The 25,965-nt window shown below is 40.3% G+C and overlaps 1 protein-coding gene across 2 annotated transcripts in view; it reads right to left on the reverse strand.

The window, feature by feature from the left end:
• Positions 1 to 25,965, reverse strand: part of zbtb16a (zinc finger and BTB domain containing 16a) — a 136,623-nt gene that overhangs the window by 109,415 nt on the left and 1,243 nt on the right. For both annotated transcript variants that reach the window (XM_026182526.2, XM_080307300.1), the window contains exon 2: positions 22,694 to 24,020. In XM_026182526.2, coding sequence (XP_026038311.2) covers positions 22,694 to 23,931 — 1,238 coding nt within the window. In that variant the 5' untranslated portion in view covers positions 23,932 to 24,020. The remainder of the gene's footprint in view (positions 1 to 22,693; positions 24,021 to 25,965) is intronic.

The following is a 25,965-nucleotide window of genomic DNA, read 5'->3' on the forward strand; positions in this document are numbered from 1 at the left end:
TATAGCTTATTAGGGTATATATATTAGACTTAATAGTCACTATATACAGTAATGGACTTCTATTCATTTTGCATCAAATTAAAACTTTGGCTGTCAGATAATTATTTATTAAAAGCTAGACATTTTAAATGAGAATAAGAAAGAAAAGTATGTCTTTGTGCCCCCTTTTCCCTGTTAATGCCCTATCGGCCCCCCTGGCTAAACTTTGCTAGATCCGCCCCTGCACAGTTACCAGCCGTAGAAAAAGATCCTCGAGTAGAAAGTAATATTAAATAAATTCTAACAACAGCTGATCAAGCTTAAACGTGCTGCTGTTGTTCAGCCGCTGGTTTCCTCTTTCTGGTGCAAAGTGGACCAAAAACAAACAAGAGACACGGACTCACGACAGAAAAGCCGATCAGCTGATCATTAAGCAGTTTCATGATTGAAGTAGCAGCAGGAGAGCGAGAGGCAGTCGCTTGTTAAGCTTAACGCAGGAATGCTTTACAAACATTCAGAGATGGACTTACACACTTGCTTTACTTCTCTCGGGGATAACTTTGTCGGAGATGAAATGCCGGGTTGCTAGCGAAGCTCCAAATGCTATCCAGACCACCGACAGGTCCTGCATGCCACAGCCGCTCTATCACGTGATGCATACTGCTCCGACGTGCTAACGTTCTGAGGTGAGTTACGGCGTGTTGCAAGTTTTGTGAGGTGCTTTCGTGATATTTAATGGATCGGATTACATTTTTTATTTTTCTCCGATATCCGATCCAGTAATTTAGGTCAGTATCGGACCGATACCGATACGTAATATCGGATCGGTCCATCTCTAATAGAAATCACTAAATTCTGTATTGCCACATTTTGGAAGCTGCAGCTAAGAGTTAGACTGATTCTCAAATATGTATTTTGAGTATCTGGGGAGAGGAAAAACTAACCAAGCTCTAGTCAAATACATAATAATCAGCTAGCTGCCTGGAAAAAAATGTTAACTAAGACTTTGCAGCAAGGTCAGAAAAACTGGGTGAGAAAATAACACTATTGCTGCACTGATGATTTCCACATTACAGGCTGCCTTTTTTTGCTATGCAGCCTCACCAAACTCCATCAACAACTGCTCATCAAATTTAATGGATGGTAAAATAACCAAAGCTGCTAACTCTCTCCATCCATTTCCTCATTTTGCAAAAGTAAAACTAGAGTAGAATCACAAACAAAATTTTCCATTTCCAAGATTTTTTTTTAAATTGCCATTTCATCACTTTTAACTTTATAATAAATGAGGCATTAAGTAATCTAATCTGAATGAGAATACGGTTAGGCAGTCTCCCGTGTTAAGTCAAATGTTTTGTTAACCCATTCATCCGCCCAAGTCTATCCTGCGCAAACATGTGGCTCTATAACAACGTCACCCACGCTCTCTACATTACTATGCCTACCAGAGGGCTTCGGTCCTTGAATGTAAGCATGATTTAATTTGCTGAAACAACTGACGCTGTCTCACATCCGAGACACTGCTCGTGTTTGCTTAACAACGAACCATAATTATGATTTATAAGTTGCCTGAAATATTTATATTGAAGTAACAGGATTTTAAGTCCAACACATGAATAGAACATTGATATTTTTAATGGATTTTTGAATGAATTTACACAAAATCCACGGTTTGCCATGAACCTCGGTTTGGGAGCCAGATTTTCACGACAGCAGGGAAGACAAAAATCAAATTTACCCATATTTCCTCTGCCATGTCAAGGTACATAATCCATCTAGATTGTTTTGGTGTGAGTTCTCAACATACAGGAGGAGAGATTTAAAGTGCACAGTAATTGGATTAGAGCGAGCTCGCTACGTCCAGGATATTTTCCATATAATAAGAGTGTAGAGCCATTAATGTTTCATTACTACAAGAGGATAAAGTTCAGTCTTTTCTTACGAAAGCTGTGATTCTTGATAGCAATGAGCACATCTGAAGTGGCTGTATTCCCATTGTGTAAGTGGCTCAGTTTTGAAATCTCGGCTAAACATATGTGAATTTGTCACAGTTTCAGCATGTTGTGCCATTAAATCCTTACATCTCAGGAAGAAAGCAGAACAATGCCATTTCATTATGTAGCTTAATTTCTTTTTAGGAAAATAAATAAATAAATATTTTGCCCCAAATGTCAGGGATACATCTTTGTGGTAATAAGAACTGTGTAGAGTATCAACATTTTTCAAGGTGTTATATTAAAGTTTCAAACTCCAGTATTGTACAGTAAAAAAAGAAGAAAAGAAAAGCTGTAAATATGCTGCATATTTCTGAGATACCTTGCTACTAATCAAAGCCTTGGTAATGAACTTTAATGTCACATTCCAACAGATTCAGTGAGCCATCAAACCTATTAAGAATCTGCCTATTATGATTAAGTTATGCTGATAATTCAGTGGCAATCTAGCTGTTGCCGAGATACTTTACATTGGACAAAAATGTTGAGACAGACCGACTGACAGTCCAATAAATAAACACATACCTCAGCCTGAAGGGAGAGATAAGGTACTTGAGCTTTAGCACTTCACTTTGAATAGCAAACTGTAGCATTAACAAAAAGGAGAAAACGTTCATTTAGTTGTGAAAAAACAGTGCGGAGAAAAAACAAGTGTGGCATATTCAGCGTTAGCAGCAAAGTCTTTACTGTTTTTTCCTTTTTTTACAGTGATTGTGCACTCCCCTTCAGCAAGAATGACTCTCTACAAGGTCATAAGCTTGTCTCACATACTTGAGAGCCCGATTCACAATATTTAAAACAGCTTCTGACAGCTTCATTTGTATAATACTGAATGGAGGATGTTTCTTTTCTGATGCAATAAGTGGTGATCTTGATGTTATCCTTCTTCTAGTCTTCTATGTAACACAGCTCATGGATAGACATTAAACTAAACCTTATTTTCTGTGAGTATATTTCTTTTATTATACTCAATCATCAAGAGTTTCAGAGCCTCAAACAATGTAATTCAATAAAGTGGCATTATTTCAAGTTTTTCATCACATGCCTGACATAAAATAGAGGATTTACTTTATCTACTCTTGCAGACAGTGGTGGAGTGGCAGAGTGGCTGCAGTAATTAGAAATACTGTAGATGCTGTGCAGATGCAATGTACAGGTTAGAACCTCTGAAAAATTAAAAGAAAACAGCCTCCAGAAGGTGGACCCCATCCAAACTGGTCATTACTAGCAAATCTACACCTGCTACTGTTACAGACATGAACAATATAATGCACGCATTTATGTTGTATGATTAGTGTCCCAGAACAGCACATGTGCAAACCTACATTTTATAACAAAGCTCAAATATCATGTCATAAAGTCCAAGATATCGATGTTTTGGGCCTTTTAGGAACCAACCTCCTCTTTCTCTCTTACTCATTATGCAAATACTAGTAGAAGCTTTTTGTTGCTGATAAACTTCCATCATTCAAACTTCTTTCTGTTCAGACCTCACATAATCAAAGGCTGATTAACAGGTCAGCCAAAACTGAACACCTGTATATGCTCTTAACACAACACAGATTCACAACATACCCACATACACAGCAAAAAGAGATTTAAAGCGCATGGTCATTGGATTAGAGTGGGCATGGTATGTACAGGATATTTACCATATAATAACACTGTAGAGCTCCATCACTGTATCATTTCTACAAGAGGATAAAGTTCAATCTTTCTTATCACAGCTGTAATTCTTGATAGCAACACACACATCTGTCAGTGGCTACGTTTCCTTGGAGGATTATCATACTGGCCGGCAGACACGCTGCTACTACTTCTGCTGCCGTAGTAGAGTTTATTTAAAGAAGGAAGAAGATATGTGATGGAAACATGGAGACTGAAGTATGACATGCAATATTTCATAAAGAGCAGGGAGTGTTGGGCCTCGGTGGGCAGACGCTGTCCTAGAAAAGCCAAAAGGGTCTGAGTGTTTCAGGGAGAAATATGTGGTCTGCAATGCTTGTTTTTTTTGGATACAGCTGTATATCAATGTATGTCACTGATGGAGGTTGGATATGAATACAACCTACATAAATGTCTGGAATTTACTCAGTTGTATATAGTATTTGTATTTGTATTCTATTTTTATCTTATTGTATATTTATTTTATTTTATTCTACTGTATATAGTATTTTATTTTATTCTATTCTGTACAGTTGTGTACTGTATTTATTCTTATTGTATTCTAATTTTTGCCTCATAACTTTTGCACTGTCCACTTCCTGCTGTGACAAAACAAATTTCCCACGTGTGGGACTAATAAAGGTTATCTTATCTTATCTTATCTTATGCTTTGAATGGAATAACGCTGAAAAGCTGTGGCATTGAAGCAAAGTTTAAAGATTACGAAATGTAGCCATTTTAAAATATATATTCAGTCACAATGTGTCCATGGATATATTTTTTTTTAATCAATGTAGATTGATGGTATGGGAACAGTTACCTTGGTTCAGTCAAAGTGTAGATTATGAAATACTAGCTCTGAAAAGCAAGGACATAACTTGAATACTTGTGAAAGGACCTGCTACTAGGTCTTTAAAGAGTTGCTAAGGCTCAAAGAATTCAATCACTTTTGGTTTCAGTGGAGAGTTTTATTTAACACTATGGCCTGAGACTTAGGTCACACATGAACTGGCATTATATCTGCAAAGTACAAACATTCTTGGTCTGCAATGCAATAATCTGTTGCCATTGCTCCTTTGTGTTCAATTTGCTATGTCAATCCATTGCTGCTCTAGCAGGTGAACAAAAGCTAGCTAGTGGCCGGCGACATGAAATCTCTTTGTGCCGTAGCTGGGATTTCTGGGATTTTTCCATATGGAAGCTTAAGTTGGAGAGCTAATGCCGATTCATTTTTTCTTGTTTTGTATTAAATCAAATACAGAGTATCATTGTCGCAACATGTGCCAACAAACTGTATTTTCGACAGCAAGGAAATCCCAAAAAGTTAATTCTGTTCATATGGACGTAGCGGTTTCAGTGGGAGAAACGTTTTGTCACTCATCCATGTGACGTCCAGTTGAACAGAATCAACTTTTTCAGATTCACCGCTCTATATTTTGAGTCTTAAGGCTGTTAATGCATTAAAAATATTTTTCAAACTCACTTATTCTTAATACAGGCAGTTCACACCATATGATTTTGCTGAATCCATTGGCGTTTATGTTTTTTGCAAGTTCAATTTTTCGACACAAAACCAGATTCTGCTCTGGGTCAATCAACTCTTTGAAATTATTTCTCTGCCTCCTCAGATCTGGTCTCAACTCCACAAACAAGAGCTCAAAACGGCCCCGCCGACATCCTGAAATACGTACGAAAGCGGTCGTGATACAGCTTCAACTCATGGCTCAAACCATGAAATTTCTCCCTGCTCCTGCCTTCTCGTGAGAACTCAGTATTTCTGTTTCTTCCTTTTCTTTGACCATAAGGACCAGCTCCTCATTGCTTCATGTCAGCTTTTTTCATACTGTGTTTTCAGGACAAATTTCCACAAAAACACAGCATGTTTGGTGTGTATATACACGTTACACGACAACCACAGCGAGGTTGCCAAACCAGTGCCTTATCGCACATGGACATTTGAAATTATGGTTAAAAATTCAATACAGCACTACTTTCCACCCGTGCACTTTCACTAGCTACATTAAAAACTCGATTAATTAAGAGAAAGGAAGTCTTTTATAGAGAAAATAAAGTTTTGCTATGACACCATCTCCCGCATTAAAAGGCTACTACTATTTTTATTGATGCTCATGACTTCCATGAAGTGCTATAAAGCCTTTTCTGTAAGATTCAATGCTTGAATCTGGTTTTGTTTAAAAATGTTCTACATCTAAAAAGCCCAGCCTTTACTGTTCCTGTCTGTGCTATGTAACTAACATCATAGCCAAAGGTCTAGATGGCTCCGCCGATAAGGTTAAACAGGCTAAATAGTAGTTGATGAAATGTTGTGCTGTCTGAACTGCACCAGTCAACAAGGCACTCAAATTACACCTTACTTAGAAGCTGGATATTTCAGCAGAAAACACGCTGTCATTACCAACACTGCTAATATGTCCTGTATTAATTTATTTGTGACTTGACATTGCGTGATTAAAAGTATTTGTTTTTTCTGCTTTGGGACTTGGCAAACATCGTGATCCTTAAACTGGGATTAATAGACCATCAGAATATATAAAGTTGAAGTAAGGCTGTCAAACAATATCATTCATGTTTTTGCCAGTCACACCCTGACTGAAACCTATCCCTCAATGTGTTTGCACAGTACAAAGGTGACTCTTTGTGTAAGGCAGCTAGTATTTTTTGGAAAATCTAACAGTTTAAGCCCTTAACAGTGAGCATGTTTGCATTTTGTTTTGTTCCATGTGCTCAAAACCAACAATAGCTGAAAGGTTTTTCTTTGCTTTATTACCAGAATCTATTTTTTTCGTGTAGACACACTGAACATAACATGATAGAGTTAGAAAGCTTTATTTATTATTATTATTATTATTATCTACATATGGCCATGACACACGTTCTCTTGTGTGCAGTTAATCTGACCATCCATTAGAAATGATCCGCTTTGATGTTTCCATTTACCTGATAAAAAGGTACCATATTCCTTTGCCGTCTCTCTGCTGCAACTGACAAAGAGACATTAGATGAGCCAGAAACGCACATTTCCATGCCAATAAAGCAGCACTTAATGCCGTGAGAACATATCTTATAGGCAAATACATCCAAAAACAAGCAGACCACCAGTCTGTAGACACATTACGAAAGATTGAGCACAGACAACGAACCAACACCTTCCCAACAATTCTTCCTCTGACCCAATAAAATCATAAAACGCCCATCAGACTGCTTCCCTCTCTTTCAGTGTCTCTTTGAACTCGGGTGAGGCTGACTGCAGCGGAGGAGACGGCAGACGTGACAGTGTGAACAGCAACAGTCTGGTGCTAGACACCACTTTACACCAGTACTGCAATTCACAGTTCAAAGCGCACGCCTGAAAGAAAATATTTTAGAATGATGGGATGGATTACCGATACGTGTGCCGAATACAAAAGGGTGATTTGGCGCTTTATCGTGCCTGACGGGGTTAGCAACAAAATGGCGGTGGATGGCATGTGTGGGAAGGTCTCGCCAAGGCGCGAGGTACATAGTGAGTACTTGTCAGTCCTCTCGCAGGAATAAAAGCAAAACCAAGCCATCAGTGAATGGCGAGACAAAAATCGAGAGTGCGGCGCAAAAAGGGAGGGCGATGTTTTCAAAACAAGCTTGAATGGATGCACATTTACAGTAACACAAAGAAATAAATGAAACCCTTTGAGGAGAAGAGCTGTGTTTTACCAAAGGACTGGGCAGAGAAACCAGCAATTTTGCAATTCTTCTTTTGAAGGTTTTCTTCTGTTTGGGGTGGAGTGTTGGGGGGTTTGTGGCGCGCTGGCAGCTGAGGCAATCTGGGTCTCAAGCACATCTAAGGTTGGGCAATTAGTTCCAGTGCCACTATTAATGTGCTGAAGGGGCGCGCACTGCAGGGGGTTGAGGGCTTGGCTCAAAGGGCTTCGGTCCTTGCTGGGAAGAGGGGGGTAACTACGGCCAACAAAGGTGGGGGTCAGGACCTCAGGGCCATGTGAAAGCTGTACCATGTCCACTGACCTCTGAACGCCTGTACAGGCCCATTCGCCATATTGCAGGCTATTACAGCAAACTGACCAGCCTTTACAGCTTTGAGAGTTTAGGAGAAAGACGATGCCAGGCTTGACATCTCAAAAGAAAAGCCAGTCAAAAAATTATGTTTGTGAGCGAAGTGGTGTTTACTGTTGTATTCCATAAAGCCTTCATTAATGGACCATTTAATGAGGCTCCTTCCTGACAACAGTTACCTACCACCAGCCTGGAACGGTGAACGGAAATACTCTGGGCTTTTTTCCCTGTTAAATCCCTGTTCCGGTATCGCAGTTATATACGTACAGAAAAAAAATATATATTTATTTATATATATATATTTTGCTGCTTCCCTCACAATTGAATATGCAGCTATCAATCACAAAGAGCTGCGAATTCAATGGACCCTTGTTAGCATTAAGAGAAAAAAGATATTAGGTGCTTGAAATTCCTTAAAAAAATAAACAAAAAAAACAATTTTTTGGATTTTTGGCAAAGGTTTAATTAAAATGACACCCTATCCAGATACTTCCAGTAAAAAAAAAAAAACCTAAAAAAAAAAAAAACCATCAATGACAACAACCAAAGCAAATCAAAAAAGAGACGGTGAGAACTCAAACTCCACACCACATCCTCTGTTTGTAAGGCCTCGCTATGGCCTGCATTGTACCTTGACACACACATGCAACCCTCATCCCTCCCTTTCTTTTGATCTCCTCCATATGTCAAGGGTATTTAGAGGACAGAAAGCAAGACATAAGCAGAGAGAATGTAAGGCCAGAGAGCCCTTTTCACGCTGCAGTTCTGCTCTCTGATCCTATATATTTTTACTTTTTTGCATTCTTCCCCCTTTCTTTTGAGGTGAAAAATGTCAGCAAGACTTTGGCATTTACAACGCAAGCTGCCACAGTCACTGTTACAGAAAAGTAGCTGTTGACATATAGCCTAGTTGCACCAGAGCTCTGTGTTAAAATGCGGCTTTTTATGGCCAATCAGAACGCAACCAACTGCCTTTTATCACTCTGAAAGAAATATATGATTTTTTAACTTTTTTTTTGGACCTACTATTATTTCCCATATTTTCACAGCATTATTATTCCCCATTATATTGTAAAACTCTTTTGATGAAAAATACACAATAGATATTACTGAAAACTGTAACTTGTCAGATGACTAAGACAATGATTTAAGCAAAACAATTATAAGACAATTATTATTATTATTATTATTTTTACTTCATCTGATTATTAGTTTAGGCAGCTCTCAGTAAATTGCACTTTTAAATATCAGGAAAATTCACATTATTTAATTATGGAACACTGATGCATTTTCACAGGATGTTTTAATCATGTATTATAGCATTCTCATTTGTAATAACTCATTTTTATCACCCGTTACATTTCTATATGTAAAATAGGAATGTGAAACTATTAATTACCAATGTTTCAAAAAATGTTCCAGAGTAGTCGTACTGTAGTAAAACAAATATTAAACACTCACAAATGTTCCTTCTTACACGTAAGAAAAATACTTTTGGGAAGACAAATCTCTTCTTTATCTTTGTCTCCTGACTGGTCATCTGTAGCGTCCTTCAGCCATATTTAAAATCTCTGATTGCACTTCTGTGGCTCAGCAGGCTTGGCCGAAACGCTGACCGCTTGAGTTTGACAGAACCTATTGTGTTCTTACAGGACAATAGGGGTGAGAAGTGCAGGGTCAAATAAAACTTCTACACCCCCCCACCACACCCCACTTCATCTGTAAAGTTCTCGCCTGCTGACCTTTAACCCCTCCTGTCTTTGTCCAAGAAAAAATAACTAAATCTGTTCCGCCAAATGAATGCCTGAGAGACGGCTGTCCTTATTGTATGTCTCCGCTTGGCTTTCCCTCCATCCTAGCCTCATAACGTGGAAGGGTTGACACTAAGATTATGGTAAGATTACGCCCGAGTCTTCTGGCAGATGGTACCAGTTTACTTTCTCGTGCTATGTTGGACATTGGCAAGTTCTCATTTCTTAATGACAGACAGCAAACAGGAATTAGGTTGATAATGGATCGGATCAGATTAAGGTTAATAAATGCACTTGACAGCAACTATTTTAAGTGTAGAGGAGACTTGCTTTGACCATTTGGACTTTGGATTTGTCACAAAAAAGGGATTATTACAGAGAATTGAATGTCACGGGACAATGAAGATGACCTAACTAAATCTGAAGCATCGGGTTACAGCAAGTAGCTAACACCTTTGTTTTCTTTTAAAGGCTATGTTTCTTTACCTTCTATGGCAGGACGTGTTTTTAGGTCACTGAGTCACTGCAGGACAATTGAAACAGGCATGCGGTTATTTGTGACGGTGCTGAATTTTCAGTTTTTTTCACCTGGCAAAAACGATAAAAAAATTAAAATAAAATATTTTGCTTTTATACTGCTGCCATTGCTCTTTGTGTTGGACAGTTCTGCAGAATTTCATCTTGTTTTCTAGCAAAGTGTTATTATTGTCCAGGAATAAAAAGAAAATGGGCAAAAATAAACATGTCTTTAATAATCTGAGAAACTTCAAAACGTATTAATTGATTAGTTTTTGAAAGAATGACATCAAAAATAAAATATTCTTTGCCTAAAATAAAGTAAAACTTGAAATATAAATGCCAGTTTGAGTTGGTACTAACAATATCTTCAACCCAGACGACAAATGTTGAACCAAACTGCAATTTGACATGATGAAGACTCTAAAACTGTTAGTTCTGGGGCAGAATTAATTGTTGTGATAAATAATTTGCTGTACAATGAGGTTAAATACTAACTTACATATTGTTGTGCAAAAATATCTACACTTTAATCCAATTGTCTTGAAATAATGTAAAATAAATAAAAATAATTCCTTGATTTTAGAATTATTAAGCTTCATGTACAGTGCTGGACTTTGTTGTATAAGAAATATAATGTATGAAAAAAAATGTACACACATTAATAACATACCTTTGACACACAGTTTTGCTCTTTTTTCCTTTAGATCTAAATCTAGTTATGTCACATTATAGAAAAGTGTTCATGGAAGTCATCTTGGCTGCCGTTTTTGGACGGACACAACCCTTCCCACCCCCAACACCTTTTCTTCTCCTCGATGAAGCAGCAACTCCCCCAACGCACAGACAAAAGTCAGGTCTGTAACCCCTGTGGCCCCACCCCCCCGTGCTCTTTGACCTATAGTGGAGGCCTGGCTGAGCACAAACAGTGATCGTCCCCTGAAGCCCCGCCGCCACCACCTCCACCACAGGCTCCTGTTTCAGGCGGCCAATGAAAGGGTCTACTGTAAATAACGGGGGCCTGGCTGACCCCAGCGTTTATCTGGGCCTTAGACCCCTGCATCCGTCCTACTGTAACAGAGCCTGCTACTCACAATAGAGTCTCTCATGGGTGTTAGAGTGCGGGTTCTCTCCCCTCTGTACCCACTCAGAATGGGGATTATGGAAAAAAAAAAAAAAAAAAAAAAAGAAGGGCCCCTGTCAGGTCCTTGGATGGGGTCAACCCCCTCCAAACCACCATCACAACCCCATCCCACAGACACTTTAGCCTTTGTCCCTGTGTGGGGCTTGGGAGTAGGGAAGGATGGAGGGAATGTGGAGGAAGGGCTAAAGCCTGAGACCAATCACTCTGACAAAATGCTGCATCAAACTCACGGGTCTGAACAACATCAAAGCTGCCCCTGTGCCAAAGCCACTAAAATATTTACGCTGTAATTCAAGGTTTTTTCCTCCCTCTCTATAACAGCCTATGCCAGTTGGAGGATACCATTTGATTTTGGTGGGGCAACACAATTTTTTCGTAATTAACAAAACATGTAACTTGGAAAAACCGAAACTTTTTTAAGAACATCGCCTCGGCCAAAAGCTGGAATTCTTCACCATTTCTTGACGTCTCACATCCTTCACCGCTGATCAATTATTACAGAAAATAAACAAGAAGAGATGCTGATAACTAAAGTAATTGTTGCTGCACTCTTACTTATTCCCAAGAATCTTCAATTTAAGGAGCATACTGCGGGCTATGATTAATATGAAGAAAACGAAATGATCAAAGAAAGTCAAGTTGCGTTAAAATGATGAAATGTCTTCATAGTCTCGTTTCGTCTATCACACAGTGTGTGTGTGTGTGTGTGTGTGTGAGTGAGAGTGTGTGTGTGAGAGAGAGAGTGTGTGTGTGAGAGAGAGAGTGTGTTAGCAAGAGCAAGCGAGCGAAGGAGGAAGAGAGACCCAAAGAGATAGAGAGGAAGGTTTTGGGTCAGAGGCTAAGTGAAATATATCCCCACTCTGAGGCATGCAAGAGAGAGGATGCAGGAAGCTGAGGGCTAGAGATAAGGGCACAGACGTGTGTGATAAGCACCCAAACACCTGTTAGGGAAGCTTCAGCTCCTTGCCTCAGACCAACACTCACAGGAGGCAATAAAACACAAGCTGGGAATGGAAGAGGAGAAAAAAGTATATGGACAAAACTATGAGAGAGAAAAACACTCCTGTAATCTCCTTTTTGTTTTCCGAGAGGTGAGAACAGAGAGTGAAAGCTGCGGGGGGTGCGCGCGCGCTGTTGCACGCTTGAAGGGGGATAAAACCCCATCCCGTTTTACAGCATGCTTAATGGCATATGGCGGGAGCCTACAGCATCATTTGTAAGGTCAGCACCGAGACAGGAGTGGCAGAAATGATGCTGTTTGAGTCATGACATGTCAGAGCAATCCGCTTCAGCGATCAGTCCAGGAAATGGAATGGCTTTTTTTTCTCCCTCCTTCTTTTTACTATCCCACTCTCGCCTTTCGGGGCCCAGGGACAAACAGACAAACACGAAACAATCTGGAAATGGTCAAGAAAGACCTTGGAGATGTCTGACAGTCGGGCAGTAAACAAGAAAGAGAGGATTCATAAGGTGTCAGAGAAATTCACGTGCTGGCTACACCAGGGTCGCCATCTGACCAATTAAATGAGTGTCAAGTAGCTCATCAGTGACAATCTGGAAATTATAATGCCAATTAATGTGAGATTGATGATGTCTTTTTACGAAGACATGTCTATGATCAGCACAGGAATGTAAATGCTACATAGAGTTGCATACTATATATCCTTATTGTCATTTTTATAAATGTATAAAAATAAATCAACAGTGGGTAACAGCAGCTATCACACCAAGGTCATGTAATCAGTAAAAATACTGTTGGCTGTGACAGGAATATTAAATTAGATTAACATTAAATGAAGAATAATTTGGCTGCCTTAAAGAAAGAAAAATTTAAATTTGATTTTAAATATAATACTTAAAGTAACAGAAAAATTAACATGAGAAATTTTCTCATTTCTCAAAAAAAAAAAAAAAAGAGAAAGAAATTGGATTCATGATATGATAATATTTCTACAGTGGCTATCATGTGTGTCAGCACTTATCAGGACAACATTAAAATATGTGAACGAACTGGAGGCTAATCAAATCTACTGATCACACCAAGCCTGTTTTGGCACAAGTTTAATTTAATCAGCTACTAAAGCTGACAACAACAAAAAATACAGACACTTACATACAGATTGAAGTTTTAAATGCAACTCCAGTGAGACTATTCTCAGACTCTCACTCTGTTTTTAGACATTCTTCCTTTTCAAGCTGACAAATCTCCCTTCAATTGAATTCATCCCCCCACCTAGCACGCAGGCTGCACGAGGGGGTCGGCATATCCATCATCGGCTCTCTCCCTCCGTTAATCTCTCTGGGCGTCTTCGGTCAGCAAATACATAAATCAATTATGGTTTTAAGCTTTATGCCATGATTTACCCAACTGATCCCTCCTGGATTACAGCGGAGCTTAAAATGTGTCGGTCAGGGCTAAAGCTGCAAGTCGCCTTGACATTCATTGCACTCCTGCCACGGCGCTCACCGAGCAGCATGTCAGTTGCCAGAAATATGGATCGGAGAGCATTTTGAATAGTCTGACAGTCAGACAGGCTGCTTTGTTATAACATAATCACATTCATCTTTAGTAATACAACTTTTAAGAAAACATTTAACTCTTGTAGCCTCTTATTTAAGGTTCAGGGTCAGGGCTGAGATTCCTGACAAACCCGTGAAGAAATACTCAATGTAAATTATTATAGTAATAATGTTTTTAGAGGTTAATCAATGATGTAATCTAAAAAACATAAAAAGCACCACCTCTAACATTATTTACTCAAATTCTTGTTCTTCCAATTAGTGTGTTGAAATAAATAACTTTCGGGGGGGGGGGGGGGGGGGGGGGGGGGTTTGATGTATTTTAATACTAAAGCATAAATTAGGGAGTATGGAACTATTAACTTTTGTTTGGATAACTGTCTCAAGGAACACTAACAAAACAAATAAATCTCATAACCCACAAAATCTGATAATGTTATTGTAGCAAACAACTCTTTTGTGCAAAGTATTGATTTGGTGGTTCTTTATGCCATATTAGTTCTTGTTCAGGTTACATAATTGTAAAACTCACCCACACTGTTTTTACTTTTTTTTTCACCTATAGAGAAAAGTGGTTGTGCGTTCACTTAAACAAGCCAATAACCTGGCTTACATCAGCAGCACTTCTAAAATAATCTGATTTTGCATATCGATTTGCTACTCGATGTTAACTCGACTTCTCACTCAGCAATTTAAAGAGGAGAACGCTGAGCTTATGCTATCAATAACATTAAAGCTGTTGCAATTATATGTGGCCTTGCCCTCCAGCTTATGAGCAGATAGCTAGCACGAACCCAGAATCAACCTGTTGAGCAAACATCATCCGTCAGTCTCTAAAGAGAAGGATAAAAAGCTCACGTTGTGCTGTTCTGGCCTCATTTTCCTACCTGAGAGCTCCTTTGTGACAGGTGATGGTGGAGAGAATGGGGGGTAATTTTTATGACCAGCTTCTTAGTGTGCTGGTATCACTCCATTGGGGCCCCTTGCCAATCTCTGGCAAACCATTCAAGTGGCAACAAAGAGGCTAATTAGTAGCTCTCTCGCTTGAAGCTGCGAAGGGCTCCGGTTTGATACTTCCCAGGGAGGCTAGGGGGCCTCCGAGGTGGCGGTGGCAGCTATTTCACACACATACACACAGGCGCATACTCACAGGACATTTGTGAGCACACTTGGGTTGGCCCTTTGGCTTCAGCACATTTACTCATTGTGGCCGTCCTCCCTACGGTCCGCCAGAGTGATAGAATCAGAGAGAGGGAACCGGCACATCTTCTTTCATGTGGCGGGGACCCGGAGAGGGGATGCTAATGGGATATCGATGGGATTAGAACCCACAGCGTTCAGGTCCAGGAGAACAGAGGAAGGGCTCCATGAACCAGAACTAAAACCCACTGAGCTTTAAGGTCAGATCATTCTAATTCTATTGACTTTTTCTTATTTAATGGGAAAGCTGACAATGGATGCATGGACCTTAATACAGTAAGAAAAGTCTGCCAAAAGGCAGATTGTAAAATAGAGAAACTCTGCTTATGCATTTATCTGTGCGGTAATTTACACACAGCCTTTGTGCCACAGCCTCTCCTCCTGCCAACACTCGCACTGCAGCTTCTGGGACTAGAGATACACATCAGGAAGTTAGGGGTGATAATGCATTTGCATGTCACCTGATAACTAGCAGTAATTAGCACTCCCCTTGAGTCCCCACCCTGGCCTCTCAAAAAAATACAAGAGAAAAAAATCCACAAGCTTGCATGGTTACAAAGAAGGCCAACTTAGAGTACAGTATGTTATCATTAACCCTCTCTCCAAACCACAAGTTCCCCCACATAGACAAAAGATGGGGGCCTCAGTGTATTTGCTTCATAGCACTCCAAGCCAGACCGCATCAGCAAAGGCCACGTCTGCTGAGCGCTGTTAGCCACACAGAGGCAGCTGGTCACACCGAGTCAAGCTGCTAACTTTTATTGCACAAGCACACTCCCTCCACTCTTATCTCAGGGAGGAAGGCGATCTAATCTGCTGCTTGATTAGATCGCCTCCCTCCATTGCCACAGCCACTGTCTGCATATTGGTATCCCCCAACCCCTATCTTGGTGCTGCCCTTCTCTTACTTATCTTATTTCTTACCACCACCACCACACCGTTTCCAAAAAAGCATCTTTTCCCCCCGCCCTCTCTAAAAAGACTACTTTCCTGTGCCACCTGATGACATCGCAGTGTAGGACAATAAGACGCTTGATCTGCACGCTTGTGTGCGTGTAGTATATTCCACAAGATGCAGCCCCCTGAGTTAAGTCTTTAATCGATACATCTCCCTATCCTGACAGTGAGGACAGAGCCCAGATCTGAGATCACAGCGATGGCGGTGTAAATCTTTACGGTTCAACCAGAGCCTTTTAAAGCCTGTCTATAATTGGGACTCAGCCAGCAGCTGCCTCGGCTCTGGCTATCACCACGGGCCTGGTCAAAGCAGCAGTTCCTTAGGGGCACAAACAAACACCGCACCTCCAATAGGGGCAAAAAAAGAAAGCACCTGTGCGAGGATAAAAGGGAAATGATGTGGCAGCCAGACTTGAATAAGCCCTCTGCTGTTGTCTGTGGCTTAGGTGTTTCTTGGAGAGGTGTTTTTCGTTGAGTGAGGCTTTTTGTGCTATTGGATTATTACACCAACATGTACTGTACCTCTGAGTGCAAGCAGGGGAGACTTAACTCACTGAGTGATTTCAAATAGAGGGTAATCCACTGCCATGTAATGGATGCTTTGTTGCCCAGCTACTTTCAGGAAGCAGGAAAATGCTTGCACAGTTTTACAGGTTAGAATCAAAAGTCTGCTGCTCCCTTAGTCATTCTTATTTAAGATCAAAGGCGACATACTGTATTCAGTGAGTAAGACTGTGACAATGAAGCAAATATCTGACTACCTACTTCAAAGCACAGATATTTATCCTTTATTGTTAGCACATGTAGTTTTTTCCCCTACTTTTTACATTTAAGATGAGCAGGATACAGAAGGGCTCTTATTTTGAGGTCAACAAACACTCTGGACTGCTGTCTGGGGATTTTGCACAAACTATACCGGATGTCACCTCTCAAACAACAGCAACAGTCTGATTTTTTATACACACACACACACACACTCTATTTGTGAGGTTATGCACTGTGATCGGCACAGACAGTTTTCTTACGGCATCAGAACCTTGTGGTTTTGTTGTATGTCGAAAGAACAACACTGCTCAGTGTTGTAGAGTCTTCAGTCTAGCTGCTAATAGAAATAAGAGCTATGGAACTTATGAGATAATATTAATATATCTAATCGTGAGAGTTAAAACGACATGGCCCGAGGTAGTTGGCTACCACATTAAGCTACAACTGCTGTGGTTGCAAAATGGGCGCAGTGCTGTGCTGGTTTGAAATTTTTGACAGGTCCTTTTGCAATTTTATGACAGGCACTATCAATCACCACGAGTGAAAAGACTGGTGACTATGACTGGATTGTCGACTATATCACAGAGGATGTTATTCCGTGTTTCTGAATTGTCAGTTTGACCACCAATCACAAAGATCCGAATAGTTAAAAAGATAAGTTAGTTTAATTTTAAATGCTTTTACAGTTTTTATTATATGTATTCAAATAACTTTATCTAACCATAACAACATGACAACACCATAAGGGACTTATATATACATACACATACATATATATGCATCTTATAAAGACATCGAAAGGTTTTGGGGGTTTATTTTGGTGCATCTCCACATTTGCATGCTGTTCGATTTATATTTTTGTCAGTGGTTTTCATCACTGGATGCCATCACACGTATTCCTGTAAATCCTAACCCAGACAGTTACAACTGGAAAAATTGGTGAAGTGCGGAAAAAAATATATCAAAAGAAGTATTTTTTTTATATATATATATATATATATATATATATATATATATATATATATATATATATATATATACATATACATATATACATACACACACACATACATACACATATACACACACACACACACACACACACACATATATATATATATATACATATATGAGTATATAGACATACTGTATTTACAAAAAATGTGTGTTTTTGTTGTCATGAAACAGGTGTATTTATTAGTTGACATTTGGTACCATTGAGTCCCTTCGACTGTCTTGCAGGCATCCTTTATGCTTATTGGAGCTCACTGGGGATGGGGGTGGTGGTTAGAGCAGGGCGATATGGCCAAAAATATTTATCACGATATATATTTGAAAATTTGCGATAACGATATAACTGACGATATAATTGATGCAAGACAAAATACAACTCCACAACATTACTAGTGCAAAAAGACAACCTTCCTTTTATTTTCACTTAAACAAGAAGCTGGTTTTTATGTACATTAAAGCTATATAAAAATTTAACAGTACGAATACAAATTCCTTGCTGAAAGTTTAACCAAAAGGCATTTCCAGTAGAAATGGGCTGACATATCCTGAGCATAACCATGTATAATATCCACTGAAGTTAAAAAGAGGTGCTTTGCAACATTAAACTGCAGTGTGCAGTACGTATTTTTCGGACCATAAGGTGCACGGGATTATAAGGCACATTAAGCGAAACAAAGCAGTCAGATAAATCAAACTTTATTAAACTCATTCTTCTTGCTTCCTCCACTTCTGTACCATTGATTCATTAATGTTGAATTCTCTGGCAGCTGCTCTATTCCCATGTTGTTGCAGTATATTAATGACTAACCTCGTATTGTGGATGGATTATCTCAGTTGTTCTCCTGACTGAAGTTTGGTCCGTTTACAGCATCCTGCCATGCGATTGCATTTGTCTCTAACTATCAGGCACGTTAACTTTTATAAGTGGAAAAGTGTTAGTGTTCGTCCTCCAGCTTCACTGTTTATGTCATGCTAACATAGCTGTGTCGCTAGCGATCACGTAGCACATCATTATATACCAGCTAGCCCAACTTCAGTAACCCTACAAACGTCACTGCTGTTTAGTTTCCCGTCTTCATTTATGTTGGAAGTGATAGCAGAGCTGTACGTTTGAATTTATTCAGAAATCTCTCAGTCAGAACATGCTATATCATGCTTGGGTAACTAGCGAAACTAGCGAGCTAACTTCCGCTAGCTTCCTGCTAACTTCTAACTCCGTTAAATGTAATAAATTTTGTTTTCATGGATGCCTGGAAGTTAAACTTCATAGTTACACCTGGTAAAGCAGCAATGCTGATCGTTTTATTAAAGATGAAAGAATTTAGACAGTTTTTAAACTCTCAGTGATGCTGCAGTGTTGTTTGACCTGAAGGTTTACGGAGTTTAGGACCCAGATTACTCCCAGATTTAAGAGCATCTTAGTCTGACAAATACGACAATAACGACGGCCGCTTGCATGTTCTGCAAAAAAATGTGCTTTACATTATACCGGTATTACCGTGAACGGTATAATATGGCCCAGCCCTAGTGGTGGTTAATTGTTGCTAGTGACCAAAGCAACCGAATGTCATTGTGTAAGGAAACAACATCTATACCTTCCAACAGCTTCCCCTTAGTGTGCAGGTTACATACGTGTGTGTATGTGCATACATTGTTATCACCTGCAACAAATGCATTGGACCGCTATCTGAACTCAATCTGCTCTTGGTTTACTAAGAAGGAGCGCCAAGGGTTATCTGTCCCACTCTGATATGCACAGATAAGGGCCTTGGGCCTGCTGTTTAAACACCTGCGGCCTGGGGTATTAGAGCGCCCTCCGTCCCCTTTGCCACAAAAGAGGAGGAAATGGAAGAGTGAGCGCTGCCTGCTACTGCTGAGGGGAGTGTATGTGAAAAGTAATGAACACAAGTGTGTGCGCGTGCGGAGGTTAATGCGAGGGTGATTATTTCCACCGCTGCCAGCCTCTGCCCCAAACACTGCCATCAATAATAAAAATAACAGGAGCGAAAACAGAGCAGACAAAAAGGAATTCATTGACTTATCCCGTTCATTCATCGCCCCTGTGCCCCTCCAAAAATAAACCCAGGCTGTACTATGAAAAGACACTGCTATAGCATTGATACTTATCAGTAATGTTTAACGGCTATATGCTGGAAAAGCTCCTTTCAAACAGGCTCTTTTTTTTCACTTATGTGATGTACATTACAGCGAGGGTCAATCATTTGCATGAGAATGGACGATTAAGTGAAAGAGATAAACCCAAGGCTAGTTCCCGTGAATTGGATGCTGTGTTTGGAATACCAAGCAGAGGAGCCCCCCCCCCCCCCAACTACCCCCACTGCCTCTGCAGAATTAGCCCCCTGCATCATGCATTTATTTTCTAAATAATCACTCAGGCCCTTCCTGTGTTGATTATTTTCTCAGTGCAAGGGTTGCTAAAATATTGCTGTAATCCTGTCTGCCTAAAGCCCCAACAATGCACACCGTGGGCTAAATAAATCTAGGGCTTGTCAGTGGGGACGTGAGCTGGTGGCCTGATGGAGGGAAGGTGGAGGGGAAAAGTTGCCATGGTCAGATAGACTTAGATTAAATACAAGGAAACTCAGGCACTTATAAGTCAGAGTAAACCTTTCATTAAGCTCATTTTTGTTTGCACAATAAGTTAAACTTTCAACATCAGTGCTTTTACAATACCCAAGGTAAAATACAGATAACACAACTACTTATAAAGTAGTTCAAAGAAGGCAAAATCCTCAAATATCTATAGTTATCTTAAGATAGTCAATCATTAAAGGAATTAGTCTAAAGTTAAGTTAATTGATCAGCTATCAGATCAGAAAAAGCAGGCAAAAATCTACTTCTGACATAACATTCAATATAAGCTTTTTCCCTTCAATTATAATAATTTATTCTAAACTGATGTACATTATAAGGCTTTCATTAACCTAATATCAAGGTAGCATCTCTGCTGCTTAAAAAGAAGCAAACACAGTCAATAAGCAACTCCTTACACTTGTTTTGCCAATACATAATGAATTCAGTGTTTTTATGAAAGGTTGCAGAAACTAGATTTATACAGGAAGTGGGCACTTTTCGGTGCATTCATTTAAACATAGAAGCCCACATTGACACCTCACACCACTGACCTGTGCCACATCTGGAAACAATTAGACTCATGTTTGACTTGACCTGCCCGCACCTAAGTGAACTTTGCCAACTTTTTTATGCGTTTGTTGCAGAGGCAGTGCTGACCCTGACACAGTTGCTCCGGGGGAATGATGCGTAATTAGTCAGAGGGAACACGACTCCACTTGTCTGAAATAAAACATCTTGCATACCCATCAGGACGATTAAGAAGTGTGACAGGATAGCCATAAAAAATAAGCAATAAATAAAGAAAAAAAAGAAGAAGCAGGGACTGGATATGATACCAAATGACCCACAGTGGAGTTTGTGAGGACACGAGAAGCGTCTGAATTATCAAGCATCTCAGGCAAAGCGGACCTTTCATGTCAAAATGGCAGAGCAGACAGCGGATGATGCAATGTTTGATTTCTACACTTCAGGAGGCTGTCAGGACAGCACATACAATATTAAACAGTGTCGTGTCGGTGTATCAACCAGTGTAAATTAACCCATTAGTATGCTATGGGGTGAGGCGGTGAGATCAATGCATGAAACGGTTTGGAAATCTCCTTTGATACAAGATTTCCCAGCTTGAGTGAATTGATGAAATTCCTCTTGAAACACAGGCAACCATTTCACACGCCACACTTTTTCTCAAGACAGAGACGAGCGTAGCCTGTCCGTTAACGCAGTTCGGCTACATTAATGCATCTAAAGAAGAGGCTATTGTGCTTCTTTTCTTTTTAAAAAGTGGCTGTAAAAGCCTGCTTAGGATGAACTAATCATATGCGCAAAAGCCACTTCTTTTTCTCTCCTTATGATTTTTAGACGTGTAATATGAGTCAATGCAAAAATCCTCTTTAACTTAATGAAAAATTAGCTCTGATCATGAAGGTCACACAAATATATACACTGTGACTTCCTGTATGTCTTTAATCGAGTCAAACCTATTCGGTAATATTTCTTTAACTTGAAAGTCTGGACTGAATCACTTCAGTGCTTAGCCATGTATGCCAAGATACCAGCTCAAGAATGATGGGACGGGTGATAAGGTTCAAATCCTCCAGTGAACTTTAACCACTGTGCATTCCTTTGCATTGATTCAAGCAAACACTGCAGGGTGAGAAGGTGGCCTTCAAAGTAAAATTTCTTAAACATTACGACAGCACGAAAGAGAGGTCATGCAAGATTAATATTCAGTTTGCTTGCTCAACCAGGGTCAATCCAAATATGACAGAAATCCAGTGAAATATATCAAATTGAGCAGGGTATTATGTCAGAAAAAAGGGATAGAGAGATTTGAAAAACTTTCAGTAATTCAAGTGAGGTTTCGGGGCAAAAACTCTGGGGGTTTTTCTGGTTTACTGTCACTCTCCTGTCCAAGAGCTACCTCCTTGTCTCAAAGCCCAGGTTCAGCACTCATTTCCTGGACTGACCATCTACTCCAATTATCAAGCTAATAAAGGCCCCCCTTGTGCAGTTATGGGAAAGGGGAGGGGAATTGGTTCCAGGATGAGGGGGTTCCACTTTGGTAAGTGTGTGTGATAGCTGCCGCCCACATCTTGTAAGGTGTGACTAATGGTCTTGGACAATGTTAAGACAGCACTCCTTCAGCGGTCACCTGGACAGGCCTGGTAGTTACTGAAGGAGCAAATCTCCAAGTTTGAGCTGTCAGCCACACAAAACTAAGGTTTCTGTGATTATAAAAGGATGTTACTATTTGCTATTTCTCATAATTTCAAAGCAAAAAGCTGTCCACTTTAAATTATTAACAATAGGAATTAAGTTACTATGTGGATCATGAATTAGTAAAATGAAGCCAAGTGACTTAATTTCACATTCTGATGCACATCAAGAATTCATAAATAAACATTCAAAATTTCAGTCAAATTAAGGGTAGTTGAAATGCTAAAAAAGGGACACAAATTTCAAGAACAAAACAATTTAAAAAAAAATTTTTTAAGCAACTATCTTCAGAAGAAAAGTTGTCTTACCTGTGCTGCTCCACAGCTTCATTATCTGGTAGCTCTGCACCGCAAACATTGCAACGTTCATGCTGGTTCCTGCCGTCTGGTTTCATGCCCACTGCCAGCTCCCCAAGCTTGCTGAAGAATTCTCTCTGGATGAAACTCTGAGGCAGGAGTCCCCCATAGGCACTGAAGTCCATAGACATAGCCAGGGCTGGGGACATGGGCAGAGCGGACGCCATGGATACTGGCATGGACATCATGGCATCTGATTTATGATTGACAGGTAAGGAGTAGAGAGAGGCCAGATGTTTCTCAGTCATTCCAGCCATTGCTTCCATCCCCATCTGACTGACTTCAGCTTGAGAGTCGCCCATGCCTTCGTCACGGACGTAATGCAGCTCACGGGCACTGGTGATCACGCTGCTCCTGGTTGGCGTTCCGGGACCATCTCTGTTCCTGTCCTCCCCACTTCGTTCTCCATTGCTGGAGGCACTGGACTCCATGTTCTGTGGGCTTTCGTGGCCATTGCCACCCATATCCACTTGCATCATCTCAGTCTTGATCTCAGTCATCAGTTGGTTGGAGTTGCCGTGAACTAGTTGTTCACCACCAAAGCCCTGCTGGAGCAGAGACTGGCCGATGCTCATCAGACTGTCCACAGCAGCTTTGGTGGGACTCAGGGTGGAGACACCAAAGGAAGTGGAGACGGAGGGACTCTGGTCGACAACCCCGGGCATGTTAGAGACTTGCTGTGTACCTGACAGATAGGGGCTCCCCATGGAATGCTTTTTTGAGTTTTTGGCTCCATTGTGACCTTTGCGCTCATCGTCTTCCTCTGTGCTTCCATCGTTAGCGTTGACCTCAGCATCATTTTCATCTGAGGACTGGATGGTTTCCAGGATCTTCAGGCATTGCTCTTCTAAGTACTCAATCTCAAGTATCTCGGCTGCATACAGAAGGTCATCCAAGTCTTCCACCTTGGCCTGGAGCGTGGCAGTGTAAGCATACTCCAAAATCTGCTGAAAAGTCTTTGGTGATAGAAAGTCCAGGGTATAATGCTGGCTGCTGCGGTGAAAGAGGATTTCAAACATTTTGCTGGTGCAGGCTAGCACAGTCCTGTGAGCGTGAAACTCCTGGCTGTCTACCATGATGACCACGTCACACAGAGTTCCAGCCAGACGCATCTGGTTGGCCTTCTGCAGCAGGGAATTGGGGTGGTTGGGGTTCTGAAGCTGGATCATACCCATTTTAGTTAAATCCATGATGTCGATGCAAACCACGAGGCCGACTCATGAGGCTCTCCTTCCCCGATCAACAATGTTTTTAGCTATCTTTGTAAACAAGATGAAACCTGTATGGAAGACAAGAGGGGAGAAAAAAAATCAGCTCTGGTAGAGTATCATGAGTACAAAGTATCATGAGTTAAAAAGATATTAGTCTTTACACATTTAAATCCAACATGCTCAGTCTGCGTTTTTTTTTTCTTCCCTTCAGAATCTGAATGAATGAAAGGGCTTTCTCTTTTGAAAATTTTTTTAAATTCCAGTTTATCATAAAATACAAGTGCCTTTCATTATTGCAATCACGCTGCAAATAAATGTGATGAATTTGTTACGCTTATTTAAAACATACCACCTCTTTCTCTCTCTAAATGGCAAGTGTGAGGCAATTGCAAATATCCTGCCAGTGTGGTAAACACTCCACTCAGTGGCATTGTTCTTAAATTCAGCAGAGAGTATTGACTGTAGATTTCTGAAGGGAAACAATTTGTGAGCCAACATGCTCAACCTGCATATCAATCAGTCCAACATATGTTACGTTACAAAGATGTCTTCATTTAGTTATCTAATCGGTATGTACACCAGTTAAACAAGTGTGAATTGTGGGTTTTCACTGCCGCTCGGTTCACAAAGACCATCAGCAGCCTTTCTGAAATTAAATAGCATCTTACTCAGTATTCTCATCACAGACGGGAGCAGAGAGCAGCGGCCAGAAATGGGTGGAAAGGAAAGCAGGATGAGGCAAAAGCACACAACACTGCTGTACCAAACACAGCTCTCAGTCGCTAATGTTGAAAATCGCAAATTTGTCCTCCTCCTACTCCTGTTAACCTGATTACTGAAGTTAACAACGCAACATGCTCCCACAACCCTATACTTTGACCTGCACCAAAAAAATAATTAAAGCTGGCTTAGATTGAATACACAGATTCACCACTACATTCAGTTTAACACTGAACTATGCTGCTTCTTCATTGTCCCAATTAACTAAACAGTTATTTGCCACTGCACCTACTCCAAGTGAAGCAGGAATGGTCACCAGATTAGTGTCGCCTTTGACCTACAAAAGCTCACTCAGGGCCAATTTTTAGGTTTTCGGAAGAGTGAATAAGTCAGGCTTATGACAAATGACAAAGTGTGTCAGATGAAGTCTGGTGAGAAGTGACACGCTGTCTAAATTTGTAATATTATTATTGCTTTTATTAATAATAATCTTCAAATTAATTTTTAAAGATTATGAAACAGACAACTTGGGCAGCTCTTTCCCTCCCTTCACACCTGTAAAAAAAGAAAAGAAAAGGAAGAAAGAAGAAAAGAAGAAAGGAAGAAAGGAAAAATAAACCTTGAAAAAATGATAAGGTTTCTTTTTCTTGCCAAACCTTCTATAATATATAAATAAGATCATCTAAACACACTGAATCTGAATATTCAGGGGGTAAATGATGCTGCACCTATTGTTAGTGCTGAGAGTAACGGAAAATAATTCTCCCGGCTTTTGGGGCACTGGGCGGTTTGTCTTTTCCGTACCTTGACAAAAATCGATGTAGAATGTAGGTAATGATAAAACCACAGGTTCTCCTCTAACTGAAATTAGCCTCTCAGTAAACAGAGATCATGCCTAAAACCCGACATTATCTTTATTGCAGGTATGCCAATAGCGCCGATTTATGGCCCCGTAAATGATCAATGCTTGTTGCGCTCTGTGGGTTATCAACTAAACTGTGGCTTCACTGGGATGTAAAGTTGCTGTCTGGGGACTTTGTCTGTTTTCTATTAATAAAGGAAAAAGGCTGCGTGGGTCTAGACGGCGTTAATTTTAGCCAGACGCACCAGACAAATTATACACAACATTATGCGTTAAGCAAAACATCACGTACTACATTAAGTACATTAAGCCTGGAGAGATTTCCTCCCAGGAGGACGATATGGACCGCTGACAATAACCACATCACGCCGACTTCACAGAGAGGCAGCATAATCAATCTGATCACGAGTTGTCTGCCATAGCGCGCCTTG

The sequence above is a fragment of the Astatotilapia calliptera genome, chromosome 10, assembly GCF_964374335.1.
Source record: "Astatotilapia calliptera chromosome 10, fAstCal68.1, whole genome shotgun sequence".
Taxonomy (NCBI): domain Eukaryota; kingdom Metazoa; phylum Chordata; class Actinopteri; order Cichliformes; family Cichlidae; genus Astatotilapia; species Astatotilapia calliptera.